Source organism: Hakea prostrata, chromosome 3 (genome assembly GCF_041222555.1).
Source record: "Hakea prostrata isolate BN-2017 chromosome 3, UWA_Hpros_2, whole genome shotgun sequence".
NCBI classification, from domain to species: Eukaryota; Viridiplantae; Streptophyta; class Magnoliopsida; order Proteales; family Proteaceae; genus Hakea; species Hakea prostrata.
In genome coordinates, this window is record NC_142602.1 from 67,930,489 (window position 1) to 67,954,782 (window position 24,294).

Below are 24,294 nucleotides of genomic sequence, written 5' to 3' on the forward strand. Positions count from 1 at the left end.
TTAGTCATCCTTACCTTTGCACCGATGCTTGTCTTCTGTTGTAACCTCGACAACTCTCAAAAAATTGCACGAGGAATTTAGGGGTGAGGGATTATTACAGATACCACCTAAGTAGAGTTAAATCCGTTCAGAAAGAAGTGTTTGTCATTGCCAACTGAATTACCCTTTGGTGTTATACTGATTTTGTTTTCTAACTGTTCAGATTTTCAGAACACTTTTCTAGTCACTTTTGGCGAGAAGACCTACGAGCATCCAGTGACGAATTTGAGTTCTATGGAATTGATAAAAGAACCAAAAACTGAAGCAAAAATGGCTGATCAAGCATATGTTAGGTAAAACAAGAAGAAAAAAACTTCATATAAACAGGATTATAAAATTCATAATCTAGAAATTTGTGATTTCATAAATATTATAAAATTTGACCACAGAACAACAGTGCCCCGCCATCAATCCAAGTTTTGGCTTCTCAATAAAAAAATATTCTAAAAAGAATTCAGATAAAATTAAGGTGAACAACTTCGGTAAGCCCTTTCCTTTGGGAGAGAAAGCGCAACTGCAGCTTTCTCCCAGCGCCAGTGCACATACTAAGTGTACAAAACTCCAACTTCAACATCAACCGGACTGCTAATGTAAAATCAATTCAGTGATTCCTAGAACCTAATTTTATAAGGCCAGCCGTCAACCTTACCAGGAAAGAATTGAGTATAACCTGAGGAAGCACAAATTCTAGGCGGATACACTTATTTGAATACCTTATTCTGTCTGGTGACTTTAGAGGGCATGATACACACTTGTGTGCACTTTTCTGTCAATCAGATGCCCAAAGATTTCTCAGAAAACTCCCATAAATGTGGCAACTGCAAATATAAGGAAGAGAACTCCACCCAAATACCCAACCTGAATTACAAACAATGAGAGTTAAAGGAGGAAAAATGAGACATCAGATTGCTTGATATACAGGTTTCAGTAGTTTAACAGACAAGGAATAGTTAATACCAGTTTTTCTGAAATATAGCTGGCAAGAAATGCTCCACCCAGAATTGCTAGAAATGTCGCAAGTAGGTGTCCAATAATGGCCCCACTAGCCACACCCCATGGGGACTGTAAGAAAGTAGGTAAAATGAGAAAGCAAGAATAGATTCTGTCATGCATTCAGATAAATTGTTCCTCGCTTTAGTTATGACCACAAAATTATACCTGAGCAGCACCCAGAGCGATAGTTGCAAGCATTGAGCGATCCCCCCATTCCTGAAAGTATCCAAATCTAATCACTCATTTTCTTTGGTTATGAATTGTTTGCTTGGAAGACACTACTCTTAGCAATCAATCAATCAAAAAGTAACATTGGCCTAACACAAATAACAGAGACGAAACAATTTTTGTACTCCTTCAGTTTCTCAATACAACATGTTAAATGTTTACCATGCATCATTAAAATAAAATAAAAAATATCCATAGATGAAGTCCAAGTTTCTCACAGCAAAGAATACGAGGCTAAAAGACTTCCAGATGATTTCAAGTGGATTTGTGAGCCGCTTTGCCACCTAGGACATTTGACACAACACCCCGTGTTATATATATCTTGAGAGGGAGAGAGAGATTACACCGATAAAATTTAAAAAACGAGAACAATGAGAAATAGAGAATAACCTTTTCCTTGACAAGTTCCTCAGCTTCAACAAACTCCCCAAGTTCTGAGTTCTTTTCACCATTCTTGGCCACATTTGATGGCAGGTCCCATGCATCTTTTATGGATTTAAGACCAAAGAACATAAGAAGAGTAACAGCTGCATATTCTCCAATTGGCAAGGCTGTTCAGGTAGCCACAGTTTCAGTGATGCATTAGAGCTTGCAAGATATCAAACATTATATTGTGAAAGTAGAGATAATATAAATCCAAATTCAATCAGGTTTCTAAGATAGAGCCAACTGAAGGATATGCATGTTTATTAATTTCAGTGAGATAATGTTTAACAACAAATACCACCCATTATTAGTTTGAAGTTAATATAATCCCAAACAGAAGGATATGCATAGCTTAGGCCTTGTATCTAGCATGGCCTCAAATAGAACTGATTGGAAGGCAAGAATCCAGGTGGCCGACCCCATTTAGTTGGGATAAGGCTTATTGTTGTTGTTGTTGTTGTTGTTGTTGTATTAGTTGGAAGTTAATGATAAGGAAAAGGATAAAGTAGAAGGTAGGAGAAGAAGGGTGAGGGAGAGAAGATGGTAGAATGTGTTGTGTTAGAAAGCAAACATTAAATAATCAAAACAGCAGCTGAACTTGAATAAAGAAAAGAGAGAAGAAGAAGAAGAGAAGAGAGATGAAGAACTAGTAGAAGAGGCTCGTGATTCTTGCTTAAGGGACTAGAATCACAGAGCCCTTTTATTTATAGCTTCTAATGAATCTAATACAACTTGAGAGACAAGTAATTGTCCTCTAGAAAAAAGGAAACAAAAAATTACAGCTTTAGTAACTTCCTAGCTCCTAAAATAGAAAGTTATGAAAATAGAAATAACCACCAAAATAGAAACTATGCTTTTTAGAAACTACCAAAACTTATGTAGAAATACTCCTACATTAGAAATAGAAAGTAGAGTAGCATCACTAACATCATACAAACAGATTTTACTATTCACGTGAACAGTAAAACTCAGACTTTACGGTTCACGTGAACAGTACCGTGAAAAGTAAATATCATACTTTACTGTTCACGTAAACAGTACCGTGAACAGTAAATATTTTAAAGTGCATATACTTCAGCATGTTGTATGTTAGAGAATGTTCTCACATACAAATACCTTACTCTAGTAACAAAATATAAAGAGTAACAACCACAAATTAAGGATGTGAAAAAGTAAAAACGGAGAAAGAAACAATGTAATATAGTAAGTAAATAATCTACTTCCTAAACTTCCACTGAGAACTCAGTTTTCTTCCACTCGAACTTCAACCACTCAAGCAAAAGACTACTTTTCTGGTCAGGCTTATCACCACTGTCACCGTCTTCTCCTCCATGTCTGTCCCCATCACCGCCACCACCCTCCAACTTCACAGCCGATTTGAAAGGAATCAGAAGAAGCCCTTGAGATTTTTATTCTTTTTGGGGGGGGGGGGAGGGGACTGGCAGGCGATTCTCCTTTCGCCAAGCTCCCCCTCCTCTTGCCTTTGTTCAAAATCTTCCTTTTCAATCTCTTTCTCTTCCTTTCTTCCTCCTCTTTGTTAATTTCTTTCTTCCTCATCTCTTTCTCTTCTCTCCGCCTCTGCTTCTTTTCCTCCCCCTAGCCGGTCCCCTTTGGACTAGTGGCCTTCCTCCCGCGATTTCCTTTGCTACACCATCAGCTGTGACTATCCCATCTGAAGCAAGTTTAGCACCTCCCTTCATCCTTCACTCAGCAACAGAAAGGACCCTCACACAAACAAGGATTTATTTGTGCTTCTGCCATGAAGCCTCCTCCAGTTGTCCCCGCCACTACAGCTCCAAATCCTCTTCATGATACCTCGCTTCCCCTTCGGATGAACAAATGAAAATCCCTGCTACTACTATTCTGCTGTCTCTGATCGACGCTCTACAACAAGTCTCCGTTGAAGTCGCCACCGTTGCAGCTACCGAGCTTGCCACAACCATCGGAGCCACTGCTAATCAGCCTGCTACCACCATTGCAGCCTCGGCCCCTACGGTCTACTTATGACGTCAACGGTGACCTGCAAATGTTCCAACAACTGCTCTGGCCAGTCGAATGTTGAAGAATCGGTTTGGCTCCTCCCCAGCTGGTGTGATTCAGGCCGAGATTCCCACTGTAACTCAGGCAACGAATCCCACTGCCCTTGCTGCCAACCCAGTCAATGACACCCCTGCCATTGGCATCTCCCTTTCCCCGATGGCAAACCTTCTGCTAGTCCCCCCTTCCCCCTCATTCCCTGCTTCTCCTCAGTCTACGACTTGCAGTCACTCTCTCTCTCTCTCCCTCTTATCTCCTCTCCTCTCCTCCCCCTGAGGGGCCCCCTCTTGCCCCCATCCCCCAAAATAAATAATTTACAATTGCATTTCAATAAGCCCTCTTTTCCAGCCTATATTCCTTTCTTAACCTAGAACTCCTCTCCGTTTCCACTCTCAGCATCATCCCCTGTTGGGCTTCGCCCATCCCCCTCCATGCTGGGCTCGTCCCCTTCTTAGAATGGGAATTTCTCCCAGCCCAGCCCCTCATCCCCTCCTTTTCAGCTTTCTTTAGGCCCATCCCTCCTTTTAACCCAACCCCTTGCCCTGCCCCCTCTTAGCCCAGCCTTCTAGGCCCACCTCCTCTCTGGACCCTCCCCTCACTTCTTTCACCCGCCCTCCTGTCCAGTCCATTCCTCTATCCTCTATCCTTCCCTTTGGTTCCTCTTCTACTCCCTCCTTTATGCCCTCTTCTCGGGCTCTCCCTCTCTCTCTCTCTCTCTCTGAGTTTCTCCCCCAACCTCCGTACCAAATTCCACCTCCTCCTTCCCCCCCCAACCCTGTTGAGGACGCCATTGAGATCGGCATTTCATGTCCTTTGTCTATCTCTAATTGTGTGGGTTGTAGAAAGAGCAATCGCACCAATAAAGGGCAGCTCCGAATCAGTGAAGATTTCAGTGTACATTTTAAGTCATCGAGAAATAAATAAAAAAGAAAAAAAAAATCTAAAAAATACGTGCTATCTTGTAACTTGTTGCTTTCCTTGTTGCTCTTAGGTGATTGCTAGGCTTGAAGCCTCTTTGGTTGCTTGTTGGTTAAGCTCATTGGTTTGCTTGTTTGGGCTTTGCCCTTTGTGCTCTTGTATCTTTTTTTCTCTTTGGAATGATTTTGTTTATTCATCCCCCACCCCCTCCCCCCAAAAAAAAGAAACCCCTAATACATAGTTATAACACTTTCCTCAAGATGGTGATCAAATGTCATGCAGCCCAGCTTGCAAAGAAGGTATTGAACTAATGAGGGAGAAGTCCCTCATCTGTCTCAACAAAAAAATACAAATGTAACTTGAGTCCTCCTTGATAAAATGTCAGTCCACATGTTTTGCGATGTCATGTTGCACAGCATTGTGCTCTATACTTTACGGCAGTCTTGTTATCACAATAGTCTCATAGGTCTGTCAATATCAACTCACACTTCTTGGTATAGTCTTCTCAACCACAGGAGTTCACATACTCCATCAGCCATAGCCCTGAACTCTATCTTCACGTTTGATCAAGCCACAAGGTTGTTTTTTATCTTCGCTAAGTGACCAAGTTACCTCCCATAAATGTACAATATATGATGAAAATCATCTGTCGAAAACTGAACCAACCCATTCCATATCAATGCCTGTTATAAATTTTGTTCCAGGGTGGGCTTCAAGTACCCCGATGATATGAAACATAGAATCTAAGTGCCCTTTCTAGGGAGATTCATAAGTTGACTCACCACCCCAACTGCATAAGTGATACTTTGACAAGTCAGAGGAGATAGATCAGCTTTCCAACCAATCTCTGATATTTTACTTCACCAATGAGAGGACCACAGTATTCTCCTAGTTTGTGACTAGCTGATTTGCAACCAAGATTACTTATTTCTGTCAACAAGTCAAGAACAAATTTCCTCTGACATATGTTGATTCCCTTTTCTGATCTTGATACTTCGATCCCCAAGAAATACTTCAAGAGTTCTAGATCTTTAATTTCAAACTATTGCACCAAGGAGTTCAGTTTTCCCATCTCAGCCTTGTCCTCTATAGTAACCAAAATTCAACAATACTTAAAATAAGACCTATGACGATGCCATTACCTCACTTGGTAAATAAAGAATGGTTACTTTTGCTCTAGGACTGCCCATTCTTCAAAATGGGAAACCTCTTCTAAACCTTTCAAATTAAGAATTAAGAACTGCTTTAAACCCCATAGTGCCTTCTCCAGGAGAGACACTTACCCTTCGGCTCAGCCAGGTGGAATCTACATGTATGGTTCCTCTTTAGATCACCATGGAGGAAAGCATTTTTCACATCCAACAGACACAAAGGCAAATTGCTATTAGCCGCCAACGAAAAAATAACTCTAGCTGAGTTATGTTGCCACAGAAGTCTCCTGCTAATCAATTCCATACACTTGACTCTATCCTTCAGCCACCAACCTAGCATTATATCTATTAACCGTACCATCAAACTGTCACTTGGTTGTGTAAATCCATCTGCATCCAACTGGAACTCTCCCCTTGGGAAGATTTAACTAGTTTCCAAGTGCAGTTATTTTAGTGCCAACATTTCCTCAGACATAGCTTGCTTAAATGAGTCAAATGTGGCTTGAACGACATTCTTGGTAATGGAAATAGAAAGAAGAGTAACAGAAAAGCAACACTTGCAGGGGAGACAGAATCATAGGTGACAAGCTGAGATATAGGTTTAATGCCAGCCCTCTTTCCTTTTCTCACTGCAATAGAAAGATCTAAATCAGAAGCAAGAGCATGGATATCACCTACTGAGGAGGATACATCTCATTATATGGATCCAAATAAGACTCTTGGCAGGTCTTCTTTTACTTCTAGTTCTTTCTCTTGTAAACAAGTTGTTAATCCTTCTTATTACCAAAATCATACTCTGAATTATCATTGACATCAACAACAACCCCTTCTTCGTTCTCCCAATATCAAAGAGGAATGGAGCAGGAAAAGGTGGGAGGAAAGGGAGATCAACAGCCTCTCAGTTCCTGCTAGTCTCCCCCTGAAAAGGATGCAGATGAGAATAAATAAAGGGAACAGATACAGAGAAGGAGAAGGTGATACCTTCAGAAAGAAGTTCTTAACAGGAAGAGGGTGATAGCACTCATAGCCCTTGGAACAAGACAAATAACTGATAAAGACACGTTTAAGGGCTCTGGGATCAAGCATAGTTATAACCAATTTATTAACACAGATGGAGAGCAAATAAATCCAAACACCTTGGGAGGAATAGAGAAGGCAAAAGTTTCAAGAGACAATGTTTCCGTAGAGGATTTGGAGCCAAGAAGTTTAGTGGGCATGTGGTTGATTAAAAAGCAGTAGTAAGAATGGCATCAGAACAACATGCATACCAGAAGGGAGATTCCTAGTAACTTCCAGCAAATTGTGCTTTTGTCTCCCAGCTACCCTGTTGTTTTGGGGTTGTATCAACCCAAGCAACCTGATGGATAACGCCATGGTCTACAAAAGAGTTTTAGAGACAATGATAATCTCCAAGGTCTCAATCAGCTGCTCTAAGTCTATTACATATTGTCTATAGCACTTTCAAGACCTGTAAGGCCTTCAGATGAACACAACCAAATCTCCCTTATTCTTAGTAGGGGTTTTGCAAGGTAAAAGCTGTTTTAATTGAAAAATCTGGATTTTCGGTTTGCCAACTTCCTGTCAAAGCCAATTTCCTGTCAAGTATTTGACCTTACCTTTGATTCCAGCCAGGCTTTTAGTTCATCATTGTGCTCCTAGGTATGGATTTAAATCGTGATTGAAACTGTTTTAATAAAACATGTCATTGAACTTCTAAAAGTTCCCATTTTTCAACAAAATTTTGCCTAGTCTTCACCTAAAAACCTATGTCTTAACTCCATTGAACTTGTAGAAACCTGGCCAGAAACCATGACAGGCACTATATAAGTGTCATTATCCCCACAAAAACAGATTGGTTTGACCGAGATATATTGATTTTGTAGGTTAACTAGACAAGGCCTGAAAAAGGTTTTAAAATATAAAGTTTCAAAGATTTCAACCATTTTAAACAATATTTAAGAAATTTTGATGATTTCAACCCATAATTGCCAAGTTTTAACCAATTCTAAAGAATTCCAACCAACCCAGTTTCAGTAGTTATCAATATCAACCAGCCCATCACAAGTCAAGTTTTACCCAATAAGTATGAGGTTTGAACTTGGTACCAACCAGTTTCGACCAAATTACAGTGTCTGGTCAAAACCTTGGTAAGCACCAAAATCTTTATCGTTGCTTTCCCCACGAGCACTTATCTATGCCAAAAATCATTTTAATAAATGTTTTTAGATTTTTTGCTTTGTTACTTAAGATGTAGCTCATAAACAAGCAGATATTCCCTATTTGAATCCAATAAAGATTGTTAAAAATCAAATTCCAAGAGGATAAAAGTCAACTCTCTAGATTAAGGGGAAAAACTGTATTTCTGAGACAATGAAAAAATCGTAGCAAGTCTAAAACTAAGATTTCCTTCTCCTTTCACTCTCTAACTGCAGAGCCTCAATGAACACCTCAGCCTTTAGGATCTCCTATAAGATATTATAGTCCTCTTCTTATACAAAATCCACTTGATTCCATGCTTTTACCATAGAAAAGATTGGCGCTGTTAATTCATCTTTATACAGCCTGGAATCAAGGATTGAAACCAAACCTGTGCAGCACAACTATGTATCAAAACTATAAAATTTTTGCCTCAATTCTTGATATTTGGTTCTGTTCTGCTACGGATCACTGGATTAGTGAAAAACAACCGAAATGATTGCATCAAACTAGGAATTTTTGCAATGATTCATGCATCTCAACCCTAAATCTTCTCCAAAACTGAAAATGACCTTTTCTTTCCATATGAGTACATGCAAAAACCTCATTTCAGCCATCAGGTTGCAGGTGTAACACATAAACTGGGGTTAAGACAATGTTCATTTTCCCCTCCCAGACCCTGCAATAGCAGGTGTTTTGCATACTGGGATACTACTTTTTCTTAAGAAAACCATCTTTCATACATAATTATTTGAATGCACTTGATGCATCATATTTGATTCTTCTTTTTATATCTAATATATTTTACATGTTACGGTGTTTTATGCTTAGCTTTGTAAATGCAAATAACTTCTCCAGTAGACTAATACCTCCATGACAATCAAGACAAAAGAGACACTAGTTTGTCATTTTGGCCCTATGTACAAGCCTTCTTAGAATATCAAAACCAGATTTGATAACACAACAAATTAATGAGGATACTGTCTGGAAGCAGTAACCTGCAAAAGCAAGAGAAAGGCTTCATGCGTTATGACCCCTCCCTAGACTGTAGTGATGGGAACCTCGTACACTAGGTACCCCCTTTTTTAGTGTTTTATGCTTCAAAAATATACTTCTCATATATCCCAAGCATCTCCAGATACTCCACTACTTCTAATTTAGCCTCCCAAGGTTGAGGGCCAAATAAACCAAGATCTTTGAACAAAACCAACTCCAAGGTCAATTAGGGTAGTTGAGGTCCACTTCAGTTGGGGAGTATGGAATGGCTTTCCTTGTGTGATCCAAACGGGATCTTGTTTTGTGGCTGATTATGTAGATGCTAAGATGTATGGGTTTATTAGTTTCAACTACAATGGTTTAGGTTGATATGGGGTGAAAATGGGGTAAATTTTGGACATACATGGATGACTTACTTAGAGCTTTCATGACTGAAGGGGTAAATCTTGTTTTGGACATATTGGTCATAGTTCCCTGCTGTTGAGGCCGGTGCTTGTTTGCGTGTGCGTGAACCAATCCAACAAAGAAGGAAAGGATGCCACTCGGAGCATCTGAGAATGATTCGAGCTGTATGAATGGAAACTCCCATATATTTTCTTTTCCACATCAGAGAAGTGGAGTTTTTTTCGGGGTTATGCTCTCCAAGTTTTGACGGATTTGGATGGCTAGTTAGGAAGATATGAAGTTTCATGATTTTACATCAAGGAATTAGTGTTTCTATCAAAACTTGTTTGTTTCTAGTGTTAACAGATGTCACAAAGGAGTGGAGCTTGGATAGCATGGACCACGGTGTGAGGTGCTGTCCTGCATTAAGTTCGGCTGATTATAATGGAGATTGATAAGATAGGGATCTCTTGATTTGGGTGGAAGACGGAATCGATCTAGGAGTTCAGGAGTCAAAGTAGAAAATAAAAGTGATTACAAGAGGGGGATGGGGTGCTGGCCTCAAGCTTTCCTTGATGGGTTTCAACAACAGGAGGTTCAATGATATTACTCAGGAAGAAACCCAGGAAATCCCGCATCGGATGTTACTCACCAAGGATAAACACCAATCAGTAACTCGATCAGCAATACTCTCAATACAGAGGCAGAATTTTAATGAAATAAGCAGTCTGTCTTCTTCCCACCAATTTGTTTGTCTTCTTTCTTTGTTTACTCAATCAAACCCTCTTTTTTGACGATTGAATGCACCTCTATAGGCCCAGATTTCGTAATTCCCGAGCTGTTTCTTCTATATCAGGGGTCATCGAAATAGATTCTCATTTTTTGGTAGAAGTGTAGAACAAAGGGGGAATTGGCCCAAAAATTGGATAGGGGTCAAGACGCAACCAGGCGCTGGCAGCTGACTCAAGTGCCCCCGAACCGCATGCCTTCAATCTCTCTTGCCAGTGGCCCTTGTGTGCCTCACTTATGCATGGGTGACATTTCCTATCGGTCAGACGCCTTTTTTCTCTGGCCAAGGGCTTTCGTTCTCTTGGGGGGGGGGGGTGTAACCACTGATCCTAGGACTACAACTCTTTGAAAAGACTGAAACACCCTAAATTGTGGGCTGTTAAACGGAAAAACAAAATTTAGTGAGACCTGAAAGGATGTTTCTACAAGACTCTAAGTTAGGTAGAACTACATGTATGCCAATGCCTAATCGAAATTACTAACATGCTGGAAAAAAAAATGAATATACTACTAGACTAACAAGAGCTGCTGGGCAGAAAGCCTATTGGATTTTACTGAGTGATTGGACATGCATCAATTTCTGTGTATCCCTAGCATAACTTGCATCACCACGATATGATAAGATACATCTCTTGAAATTGCCCTTCTTATACAATGCATGATAATCTAAATCTCATATCCAAGTAGAAAGATAATTTATTATGATACCACAAAGGATCATGGCCCGCTAGGTCCAATGACGGAAGAAGCCTGATCTGTTCTATCAGTGGGAGTTACGCCATAGCATGCATGTTTGTTGCATGTGCTGAAGTCGACCGATGATGAGAGCGATTGAATGGATCCCTGCTTCATCACTGTGTGAGCCATCAGGATCACATTTTGTTGATCCTACTTGTACCCTTTACTTTAGACTATGCCATGAAGAGGACACCCAATGATGCTACTTTAGTTTGTTCCTTAGGATCATGGATGATGCGGTCTCGCAGGGCAAGACTGGGAAAGCAGTTGGGGATAATCCAAATGGCACGAGGGCTATGGGAAATTTTTTCATTCTATACCCATCAGTGATGTGACTCATTGCCCGGGCGACTTGTCATTGGACAAAGTCATGAGTACATCATATGAGGATAGTTCACATCGCTCACTATGAGGGTTCGAGAATGTGGAATTGGGTATAATTGAATTGTTTAGGGTATAATGAGATAATTTTTGAGTGATGTGCTATGTTGGTTAGATCGAGACTTGATATAGCACTCCTACCCTAGATACATCTCTTAGGTCGCATGTTTCATTTCCGCATTGAAAGGATTAGAGATGATGAGAGCATTTGGATAACTCCGCCACCTTGTGGCTAATGGGAGATGTTAATAATAGTGGGTGTGTCTCACTACAATTTGCGCCATAGGTAGCGGCAAGATGGTTATGTAGTCTAAGATGACTAATCCTCTATTTAATTGAGTCTAAAGAGAACTATAATATTCCCTCCCTAAGATGAGTCTAAGGAAAACCCTAATTAAGGAATTAGGGTTGAGGGAAAACATTATAAATAGAGGGATGGAAAACCAAACAGAAATACACATGATTTAGAATACTCTCCCATGCTCTACGAATTCTCCAAGCTAATCCTAAACCTCCATCACTGTGGTTCGCCGATTTGGAAGCATGGAAATAACCTATAAAGTTTACAAGCTGAAAGAAGGGAAAGGGAACACAAAGAGGCACCTCCAATGTCTAGATTCATTGCAGAATATCACTAAGGTAAAGGATCTAGCACTCTTCCTTTCATTGATTTAGTTTAACATGTTCAATGATCATGGGTCTATCTTAGTTTGTTTCCCACTTGCTTATTTGTCGAGTTTAGAAATCAATTCATCAAAATATAGAGCACATGCATTTCCATGAAAATAGCATCCCATTTCTCTTGGTGAACTTTCTGTATAGATAAGCTATCCAATAACAAATTTAGATATAAAGCTTTCCTCCACTAATCATTAACTAAGACAAACTCAGAAAAGCTGTTCACGTTACACCATCCTCAAAGGCATAATATCATTAGGGTACAAATCTAATAAATCCATTTTTTATTAAATATATTACTCAATTTTATGGATCAAAATTCTTAAAGACATTAAAATATAGGGAAAAACTAATATTTTGTCACTAGTAAGGTGAATCCATGAAAGTATCAGTTAGTATAGCTATCTTCACCGTACTTCATTATACGTATGAAGATCAGTGTCATACAAATCCATCAAGTCATATCACTGCTACTTACTTGTTTGAAACTGAGCTGGAACTGAATGGAATACTCGTCCTATTACCACAGACAGGATCGTCATAAGTGAAAGTGCCCCCATTGAGCCCAACAAGACCTGGTCAATTAAATTAACAGCTCAGAATAACAGTCTATTTCCAAATATCATGTGCACGGCCATCACTGCAGAGAAAGATGGGGTACAGCAAAATAATTAGTATAAATTTTCCATACCAATCCTTTTTTGTATTGCATGGCCAGCAGCGCAGCAATAAAAAAAGTCTGCCCAAGTAAATAAGTATCACAGTGTTAGCCATATTTCATGTCCTAACAAAGGAAGCTTAAACACAAAATGAGTGGTAAAATAGAAAGCATCCATCGTGAGTATAGATGGGGAGCTTCAATATAAATCTCCATATCCGAGAACTTCCATACACAACTCGAAAATGGTATTTATTTATGATATGAGTAGTTTTTGAGACGAAGTTTATCAAAATTGCACTCACTTAGCAGGAACCAGTTGGGAATTATGTGAAAAAAAGGATTTTCCAGACATAAGCAAATTTAGTTTTGCATAACAAGAGTAGTTTTAGAGGAGTTTAATCACAGTAACTTAAATATCAGGGTTCATCTGGTAAGTACTTAAAATGAGAATCTTTCGAGGAACCATTGAATCTATTTGTAACTTTGAATTACTGCAGAGTAGATAGGTGGATTGGCTGCTATTATGGTCTGCTTTTTTCTCTAAGTTATGGTGATTAAGAAAATAGGACTCTCATGAAATTTATCAACAGAATAAATGAAAATTAGTTCTCTAATTCCTACATGTACTCTGATTATAAACCGCATATCTAGTAAAATTATTTTTTTAAAAAAAAAAAAAAAAAAAAAAAAAGAACCCTTATGTCTATGCAAGCAAGGCAGAAAGTTCACCTTGTCTCCAATCTCAGAAACAAATATCAATGAGAAGGCAGCAGTGAAGCCTGACTTTGCAAATGCTTCTACAATTGATGAAGGTCCCCCCCTCAAAAAGGCAATCAACGAAAAAGCTAAAGCACATCCAAGTAGCACAATAGCTATTGATACTGGATAAGGAAGTTGATTAGGAGGTTTCACCCTGCAAATTCATAAGATTTATTTTTGAATTTGGAACAAAATAGGAGGGAGAAAAAAAAAAGAAACAGATGTTTACTGAACTATGACAGGAAATGAACTTAAATGCTTTAAAAACATTTAATTGCGTAATTACATACCACATAATGTGAAAGTCGATTATGTACGAATCATGGAAATCCATAAGTTCAACTCATATCAAAAGTGTCAACTTGAGCTTATCAAACAAGAGAAAAATGGTCAACTTGAGGGCTGAGGCTTTGACCAAGCTGAAAAGCCACATTTTGATTGTAAGAGGATGCAGATTACGTTTAACTCATGTGCAGAGTTCTGTTTGCAACTGCATTCCGAGATTGACAATTTTACCTGAGTTTTGAAGTTCTTGGGGATCCTAAATTAGTGGCAGTATGTTTCTGAAATTTGAAAAATCACCTCATATGTTAGCAGTATGTTTCTTCTTAGGCTTAGGTTTCTGTTAAAATCTGGGGATAACAGATTTCGTTTTAGTCAGTGGTCAAAAAAGGACCAAATACTGGTTCAACTAACAGTGTGTTTGAAAATCCAGAATGAAGCCAGAGTTTGTGCACTGACATTAACGAGTTCAAGCATGTAAGTCAACCCAGTTTTCCTCCTGTCAAAATAAACAGAACTGTTCTCCCCTTATTCTTACTCTTTCTCTTGCTCATTGTAATTCCTTGTTATTTTGGCAGCTAAGGACCAGAATGCGCTCTTTCTTCAGTAGCCCAGGAGGACTTAGTCCTTCCACCATGCGATTAGAATGTCCAAGCCCATCCTTTATCCCTTCATACCTTAAACAAGCCCTTCTCACCCAAACCTTCCATGCATTTCAGTCTAATCTAACCTTATAGATTGATCACAGTAACCAACAGCAGTGGTAGGCATGTATTAGTCCACCACTAACAAGCATACAACAGATCAGTGGTCGGACTCCACTAAACTAGGAAGTGGCATAAACAAACTGGTGAACGCGAGTGGTTGGCCACTGCGAAGCTTGTCATTTGAGACAAATCCATCATTGCCCTAGTATTGGAGGACCCTTTCAAGAAGCCCGTCCCTCGCCTTTTGCCTATCCAGCCAAGCTTGCAGGGGACGTCTTGATTGTAATTCCTTATCGTTCTCCTCTTATTCTTACTCTTTCACTTGCTCATTGTGATTCCTTTGTCATTTTGGAAGCTAAGGACCAGAAAACTCACCCCTGTGCCCCAGAGGTTGGGAAGCTAGACTCTTCAGGGATATTTACAACACTTTGAAGGATAAATATAGAACATTTCCATGTTCAACTTTAGTGTTAATTCTAGAGAACTCAAAACGATCGAGAATATGAAGGATCTCAGTATTTCCCCGTGATTTTGCCATGACCAACCAACCTAGAATTGAAGCCAATACCTCCTATTCTCCCAAGAAATAACTATTTAGCAAAGAATAAGATTGCAACTAACTAGTTTTCGTGGGGAGACTATATAGATAACTTAAATGATGAACCATATAAGTAAAAAGGAAAAGAAATCATAAAGAAAAATCTGCTTCACAGAAAAGGAGGAGGAGAACCATATGGTGGACAGCTAAGGAATCCTCAAGTTATCATACACATGAATTGATCGACCTAGAACTGATCCACATGACTCACGATTCAGTTAAATTGTCACTTGGAGAAACTCCGAAGGAGATATCGCTTTTATCTTTTTCGTCCCTTCTTTCGTAGCCTCCAGATCCAGTACTGACATTAGAAGCTTGAGCTCTGGTTGTTCCAGCTACTGAATTCAACTTCAATATGTCCTTGCATCCCACTGCATACAAGTCGACCGAAGTGTCACTCACCACGAAATAAGTGATAAATTGTAGAAATTATAATCATAAGACCACCAAGAAGAAAGTGAGATAGAAGCATTTTTCATCAGTTCAAAATCATTAACATTGCGAGACTAAAATTCTGAACCAGGAAAAAACCAAGGTAAACTGAAAATTTGAGCTGACTTCAAATGGAAAACAAAAATCAGCAACACGTACACGAATTTGAAGTTCTCCTTCTGGATAGAGATACATAAGAAGGGAGGGAATCGATGAAAGCCAATAAGGGGAACTTTCCTCTTGAAACAATTGAAGAATGGATCAACTGCGCCTGCATCTTTCACAAACTTCTCTCTCACAGAATTGAAGTCAGATATTTCTCTCCATGACAACTTAGAACACTAAAACACTGCTTCAACTTGTCCTTCGAGCTTCGACTGAAGAGTGAGAAAGGGAGGAGTTCTTCGTCAATGAAGAACTTTGAGGGTGAGAGTTCTGGAAATCTGTCACGTTCATAACCAACAATGGCGAGCAGATAAAATGCATTTTTCTTTTTTATTTTCTTTTTCCGGAGAAAAAGGAATCTTCTTCTTTCTTTCTTTTCTTTTTTTTGATGTCTTTTTTTTTTTTTTTTTTTTTTTTTTTGTCAAAACAAAAAAACAGCTATTAAATTAGATGAAAGAGTTAAGATCAAAAGACCTATACAAACGGGAGAAATCCAAAGTAAACAAATGTGATATACCCCACCAGGATCTATCTAGAGATAACCTGCAAGCACCTTTAGCAAGGAAATTAGAAAAGTCATTGCCAATTATAAGAATATAACTAAAAGAAACCCTAGGGAAGAAAGAACAGCGCTTCAAAATATCTACTACTAAACTAAGACATATCCAATATAAAAATAGGTGGAGACACTGGAGAGCCCAAACAACAGATAAACAGTCTAAATGAATATGCAAATCAACCGTTCCAAAAGAAAAACCCAAAATAATGTCATCTCTAATTGCTTCAAGTTCAACTAAGGTTGTTGAAGCATTATGATCATATCTACTTTGAGCCGCTACAAAACCACCATTATAATCCCACATGATACACCATCGACCTATTTTGTATGAAGTACAATCCCATGATCCATCAACAAAAATTTGAAGAAAAGCAAGTTCTTCAGAAATGATATGACTAGGCCTTGAATAAAAATCCCCATGAACCCTTTAAAATTCCATAATATGAAATTATATATCTGCACATAGATAAGAGAAAGTAGTCATTGTATGAATTATGGAGGCCTCAATCCCTCTAAAAAGTACAGCATTCCCAGTATTCCATATACATCAAGCTAATGCACTCAACATCTGATTCACTAGGGTTAAATTATCACAACCATTGAACTTTAATTTGATAAAATCCATCCAATCAAATAAATTTGTCCCTAAAAAATCAGATGTATTAATACGGAGGGGAGATAGTCTCCAACACTCTTTTGCATAATGACAAAAAAAAACAATGCATGACATACATTCTCTGAACCATGACCACAAATTAGACAAAGAGGGGTAAGTGAAACATTCCTCGAGAAGAGAGATCTCCCAATTACAATAACCTCATATGATAATCGCCACAAAAATTGTTTAATCTTTGGGAGAGTAAGAATCTGCCAAATAACTTTCTAATATATTGAAGAGGAGGAAGAAGAAGCCACGTTACCTTGATCATCAGCCATAACTAAACATTGATAATAAGCAGATTTCACAGTGAACTTACCATCCTTTGTTTTGTCCCATATCCAAGAGTCTAAGGTATCAGTAGACAATAAAGGGATTGTTAAAATAGCTTGAACCTCACCTGGAGAAAATAGAGACTGAAGGTAGAGGTAATTTCCAATGGCAAGTGTCCCAATCAATAAGCTCTTGCACCCAAATTGGACTATGTCCCAAAGGAGCACTATTAATGTTATGGAAAGGCAAAGAGGGAAACCATGGGTCCTTGAAAATATGCACATTAGCACCATTTCTCACTTGTCTAATAAGGCCATGTCTGAAAATATCCCTCTCAGACAACAAACTTCTCCAACCCCATGAGACACGACATTCAAAAAATGAAGACAACAATATGCTGACGGTTCGTGGTGAGGGTAAACAATAATAAAATGTGAAAATTCTATTGGGTTTTATGTGGACACAATCATAGAGGGATAATAGGATGGTTTAGGGTTTAGGAACCTGACTTCTCAGTGGAGAGGTCGTGGGTTCAACCCCTACCAGTGGCATATGTAATATCCTTATCCCCCTATATATAAAAAAGTGCCTTCGTAGTTTGTAGCCTAAAAAAAAATTCTGAACCAAACCAACCCGAATCACATTAAAACCGGCTAGTGACCCAGACTGTTTTAGGGTTTAGGTCAAATCAAACTCTAAGTCTCCTCTCGCGATAAAATCATCCATCTGTCTTTCCAAATGAAACCAAAGTCATAGGCCACTTTAACAAACGGAGCATTGAACTGATGCAAACCCACTTGGGTACTTAAATGGAGATGAACCGGTTCAATTAGATTTTGGATTTAATAACATATATAAGTATCTCGGTTGGGTTTTGAATTAAGGATTGAGGTCATTTGAGTTTAGGGTTTGAGTTGGGAATCCCTTAGTTTATCTTAAATAATCATCTGATTATCACTAATTTTGATGGAACTGTACTGAATGAATTGAAGCTTGATGACACGGTCCAATTTATCATAGGCCCAATGGTATAATATTAATGGGCCATACATGGTCTAGCCCAACTTAGCTAAAGTTACTAATGGGCCACACCTTGCCTAGCCCAACTTAGAAAGAATACTAATGGGCTACACTTAGCTCACATGCTAGAAAGAAGGGAGGTTCTAGAGGAATCTACATCTAGAAAATATCTTTGTCTCTAAAAATGTCCCTAGAAATATCTAGACCCACTAGAGTATTCCTAGTCCCTACCTCACTTGTAAATAGGGGAGGGACTCATTTGTACAAAGCATCAAGTAAGTGATCAATACAAGTTCTCTCAAGGTTCTCTTTGAGCTCTAAGCTTTTTTCTATTCTCTCCATCTAGGTTTTAGGCTGACTTAGTGCAAGTAAGTGCTAAGTGCCCGCACGGTTGGCTTAGTCAATAACTAAGGCCATGACATTTGTGGTATCAGAGCTTCGGTTGGGTGTGTCAAGCGTGTGGGAAGACACAATGACGAGCGAGTCCAAGACGTTCAATGGTGCACAAGGCGAACTAATCCGTGGGAGGGAGACCCACACCACCAAGGATAAGCATAAGGGCAAAGAGAGGTCCGTTGAATTTGGTGCTACTATGGAGCCACGTCTAACACGAGTAGAGTTGGCGATGGCCGAGGCAAGGGAACGCCTTGACGTTGGGGAACAAAGGACCGAGGAGCTTGATGGCCGGATGGACGAGCTCAAGGAGTTCCTATTGGGTGCTCTCAACACCATGGAGCACAAACAACAACAACAGCTTGATGCTCTTCAAACCCAAGTGGTGGAAAGGATCGCCGTGGTGAAAGCTCATGTGTATGAATTGAGTAGAGAGGTAGCAACGTGCAAGAGAACCACAACTGGTGGGAGTGTGTGGCGTGAAGCACCAAGGGTGGAGGTGCCAAAGCCCAAAGCATTTGAGGGAACAAGAGATGCTCGGGAGGTTGACAACTTCCTATGGCACATGGAGCGGTATTTCGAGGCTACGTCAATGGAGGACGAGTCTACCAAGATCAAGACCGTGCAACTTTACCTCACGGAGCCCACAACTCTATGGTGGAGACGAAAGGTACAATGACATGTAAAGAGGTACGTGCACCATAGACACATGGGATGACTTCAAGAAAGAGCTTAAGAAGCAATTTTATCCAGAGAATGCTACATTCTTGGCCCGAAAGAACATCAAGAGGCTAAAGCACACGGGGTCGATTTGAGACTACGTGAAGGAGTTTTCAACACTCATGTTGGAGGTCCCGAGTATGACCGAAGAGGAACTTCTCTTTACTTCATGGATGGGCTCCAAAATTGGGCCTCGCAAGAGCCACAACGTCGAGGTGTACAAGATCTTGCTACGGCTATAGCGGCAGCGGAGTCCTTGATAAAGTTTAGAAGGGATGAGTCTAAGGCCAAGAAGAGCAATAATGGCAAAGGTGGGGGAGAGAAGGGGTCAAAGATCGACCACACAAGGGAAGGCACAAACAAGTTCTCTTCGAACAAGGAGGGTGGCAAGCAAGAAAAGAAGAAGAAATTCCAGCCCAAAGACAAGTGCTTCCTTTTTTATGGACCACATTGGGCCAGGGATTGCCCAAAATAGAAGGCCCTAAGTGCACTACACGAAGATAATGGTGAAGAGGAGACGCACGTGGGATCGTTGCGGCAGCTTGGTGCCATCAAGGCCAAGGTGGACAAAGCTCCTACATCGCCAAAGGGGTTGATGTACGTGGAGGCACGTATCAACGGCAAGGTGGCAAGGGCCATGGTTGATACGGGGGCAACACACAACTTTGTGTCAACGGAGGAGGCAAAGCGTTTGGGGCTCAAAACGAGCAAGGAAAGAGGGAGCCTTAAAGCAGTCAACTCGAAGGCACGCCCTATCAAGGGAGTTGCCAAGGGAGTCGAGATGACTATTGGGGCATGGAAAGGCTCCATGGATTTCTCAGTCGTGACAATGGATGACTTCGAATTGGTGCTTGGCATGGAATTCATGAAACGGGTCAAGGTTGTACCCATTGTAATATCCAGCCCTATTCTAACCTGACCCTAACCCGGATCCACTTGTTGTATTCAGGTCCGAAGACCCGAAGCGGTGGTAGAAGAGACCTATGGACCATTTTGATTGATGATCATGATTCGGAGACTAAGCCTATGGACATTGATGATGATACCCCTTGCTTAAATGCATTATCAGTGTTTAAGGAAAGTCTGCGCATCGGAGAAGATTAATCTAGTTGATGTACCTAATGACCTCCTGTGCACAATCCAAAGGTATTCCCCGAAACTAGACTTCTTGATTGAATTGTGGAAGAAAACCTCACTCAAATTGACCTTGTATAGCCTTTCAAATCCCTACTTGAAGTTGCTGAACTAAACCTGTTTTTCTGCTGAGAAACATTTTGGTCGATCCTTTTGGTCGATGCCATCGACCAAAACCATCGACCAAAGTCTCCCAGTCTGCCAAGTTAAAGAGTCCATGGAATATTCCTATTCTATTTATTATGACCTCGAGCCTTGAGCCTTGTGCAATCATTTTCTCACCTGAAATCATGGGGAGAGCTTCCCAAGGCACCTCCTTGGCTAATGTGAAGGGCACCTCATCAAAAACTCATTGTTTACTATTGATTCTTGTCTACATCTTCCACACTAAGGTATGAATCACCATTCCACTATCTATCCTACCATTTTCTATTCCTTTCTATTCCTTTCTTGCTGGTGAGACATTGGAAATGGTGCTGCAACCTTGCAACCACCACTCCAAGTGTCTACACATGATTAACCTATGATTTTCTTAGCCATCCATTGATGCTATGCCTCCACCTCATGCCTAGCATATGTATTCCTCTATTTTTCTATTAACATCATGTCATTTTGTACCAAACTGAGTTGTAGGGCATGTTATGTTCATGTTTATCACTTCTATATGATTCCAATCGAAATTCTATTAGTTCCCCTAGCTATTACATGCCATTTCCATGACAATGCAATCAATCCCAACTCATGCCATGATGTTTGTCACTTGAACTTGTTAGCTCAATTTGGGGCTTTTTGTTTGGACCATTGGATTGGGTAAATTTCTTGACTTATAGTGTCCTACTACTGTTGTTAAGTGTTCATCTAAGTTTTAGATTGATCCGAACACCGGAAAACCAATTTAGGATGAAAACACCCAAAATCCATCATTCTGTCCCGAAGGAAATTTTGGTCGATCCTTTTGGTCGATACCATCGACCAAAGTTGCCGTCGATGACAACCTTGGAGAATTTTGATCCAATTGATATCCAATCTTCCTAATTTCTTCTCTAACTTATTATTAATGTTTGTTTAGGGCCTTAACAATTATTTTGGACTATTTCTTGGTACTCTCAATTCATCATCAATTCAACCCAAGCTAAGGATGGTTATCTCCATAAATATATAGATCACCAACTTATGATTTATGTTTTTGTTTGTGAATAGAACCTTTTGATTTCTTTTAAATCTTTATAAGACTGTTATATATGTGTTAGAACAGTAGTATTAATATCTTCATACTTTTGTCATGTTACCTTACTATTCTTGTTTACTTATGTCTATGATGATTCATTTCAATATCATGATTTAAATTTTATGATAAGATGCATTGGATGCATGAAAGATGATGAACTTGAATATGTGATTGCTGACGTATGACTTGGGATTGAGGAGTGTTCTATTGACACTTCTGTCCTTAGGCATCGGAGGGAATAGTATGGGATGTTCTCCGATGATGCCTATAGACACTTTCCCGGGTTATTGGATGACATACATAGGACTGTCTACTTGGTTGGCTAGGTTTATCCTTGTCGTGTTAGACCCGAATTGGAAGGGCATTGAGACCGAACAACCCGTGGTAGTGTATGGTTGGATGGGTGCTCTAGGCCGGTAACCAATCCGGTAGGGGACATAAACCATACTACGGATACCCGAAAGGGGCCATTTATTGGTAGGGTTGCAAATTGCTAGACTTGGGCTCACGGGCGCTCAAGACTGGTAACCAATCCGTGAGAGGACGTGAGAGATTCCCGTTTACTATTTGTGGATGACCAATAGGGTTGATGAGTCCGAAATTCGGGATTTCGCTAACTCTAGTGTGAAGGATACCGGAAAGAATTGCCGGGGGTGAGGAATGGACGTATCTGGATCTGACTTGACCGACTGAGTAGATGACTTGCATTGGGCTAGGCTTTATTGTGACATGCGCCAGTACTTATACCAAATGGTGATGTGAGAGAGTGGTGACCTATTCCCTTACCATGGTTTTTGAGATGACTTTATCGAACTTCCCTGGCAGACCCAAGATATCTTGTATGATTGAGGGGGAGTGACTGACCACCCAAAGAAGTATGGTGCTATGACTTAAAGCATGTCTACCCTAGAGACTAGCATTCATAGAGTTAGAATCATACTGCATCATATGTTCCATATCACATTGCATTATGTATGTTCTGTATGTGTATGATTTCTCAATATGGAATAACTACCTTGCTAAGTTCTTCGAACTCATTCCTTTTGTACAAATGTTTTTAGATTATCCTACAAGTACTGAAGACTACGATGGCACCCCCTTCGAGACGGACTATGATTCCGCATACTACCCTTCGGGTAGTGGCATCTGTGAAGATCCGAGTGTTGGTGCCGAGGAGGATTACTATCCGCACCAGGGTTGGCCCCACGGTTGTGAGGGAGCGGCAAAGCTGGGTTTACTTCATCCGTACCATTGAGGAGACTGTTATTAGAGTAGAGGAAACCCTAGCTTAGTGCCCCATTTCTCTGGTGTATTTATGGAACCTTTGGTCATGTAACTAACTTGTTTTTGGATTATCTTTTGATACTTGAACTTGTAATTAACTTAATCACACTTCTTTTCCGCTGCTCTAAGAGATTGGTTATCATACCTTCTCTCACCTTTATGATTATGTTCACACTTTACTGTTATTTGTCTTCCGCACTCTGATTTATTTAATCTTATCTTATTCATGATACTTAGTATTAAATGTTTTTACTTTGATTATCTTTGTTCATGATTATGTCATTGTGTATGTGGGAGGCATGGACCTACGAATCTTGATCCTTGGACTGTGAATCACATTCCCGAGTATTCCAAATGGGGTACCGGCTGGGTGGATGTGACACCCATGCCATTCATAAGCAAGGTGTGAACCATGGAGGAGGGAGCACCATGTATGGTCCCGACGATACAAGGGACTAAGGAGGGGCCGAAACTTCTTTCGGCCATACAGCTGGAGAAGGGAGTCAAAAAGGGGCAAGTCACATATTTGGCGGCACTCTTGGAAGACAAGGAGGGTGTCTCCAAGATGGCATTACCGAAGGAGATCAAGAGAACTCTAGAGGAGTTCAAGGACATGATGCCCCCGGAGCTACCCAAAAGACTACCACCAATAAGGGAGGTGGATCATGCAATCGAGTTGGAGCCGGGTGCCAAACCACCAGCAATGGCACCTTATAGGATGTCCCCGCCGGAGTTAAGAGGAACTAAGGAAGCAACTCAAGGAGTTATTGGATGCAGGCTACATCTGACCATCGAAGGCACCGTATGGCGCACTAGTGTTGTTCCAACTAAAGCATGACGGGTCGTTAAGGCTATGCAGCGACTATAGGGCACTCAACAAGGTAACTATCAAAAACAAATATCCCATTCCTTTGATTGATGATCTCTTTGATAGGCTTGGCGGTGCAAGATACTTCACCAAGCTAGACTTGCGGTCCGGGTATTACCAAGTCCGCATCGCGGAGGGTGACGAACCGAAGACTACTTGCGTGACTCGATATGGGGCATATGAGTTCTTAGTAATGCCCTTTGGCCTCACCAATGCACCAGCCACATTTTGCACCCTTATGAACAAGATATTTCACCCTTACCTCAACAAGTTTGTGGTCGTGTACTTGGATGACATCGTCATCTATAGTAACACATTGGAGGAACATGCACAACATCTAAGGCTGGTTCTTCAAACCCTAAAGGAGAACCAACTATACGTGAAGAAGAAGTGCGAATTCACACAAGAAGAGGTGATGTTCCTAGGTCATAAAGTAGGGGGCAGAACGTTGAGAATGGACAGGAGCAAGGTGAAAGCAATTCGGGAATGGGAGGCACCTACTAAGGTTGGCGAGTTGAGGTCTTTTCTAGGCCTTATAAACTACTACCGGAGGTTCATTGCAAGATACTCCAAGAGGGCAGCTCCACTCACAGATCTAC

The 24,294-nt window shown here is 40.3% G+C and overlaps 1 protein-coding gene across 1 annotated transcript; it reads right to left on the minus strand.

Annotated features, from left to right (window-relative positions):
• Positions 1-383: 383 nt before the first annotated feature.
• LOC149022858 (protein PAM71-homolog, chloroplastic) lies at positions 384-15,859 on the minus strand. The gene is made up of 10 exons (XM_089150751.1): positions 15,553-15,859; positions 15,173-15,332; positions 13,345-13,528; positions 12,646-12,693; positions 12,433-12,529; positions 1,651-1,811; positions 1,479-1,544; positions 1,198-1,248; positions 997-1,101; positions 384-897 (listed from the first exon to the last, which is right to left on the minus strand). Exons 1-10 carry the CDS (start codon positions 15,668-15,670, stop codon positions 832-834), a joined length of 1,056 nt encoding a protein of 351 aa, XP_089006877.1. The 5' UTR covers positions 15,671-15,859; the 3' UTR covers positions 384-831.
• Between the last annotated feature and the right edge of the window lie 8,435 nt (positions 15,860-24,294).

Coding starts and splice junctions, on each gene's coding strand:
- LOC149022858 (XM_089150751.1), bottom strand. CDS start 15,670: ATGCAGGCGCAGTTGATCCATTCTTCAATTGTTTCAAGAGGAAAGTTC. Junction 12,530..12,645: donor TGCAATACAAAAAAGGATTG/GTATGGAAAATT, acceptor TTAATTGACCAG/GTCTTGTTGGGCTCAATGGG. Junction 1,545..1,650: donor AGGAACTTGTCAAGGAAAAG/GTTATTCTCTAT, acceptor CAAATGTCCTAG/GTGGCAAAGCGGCTCACAAA.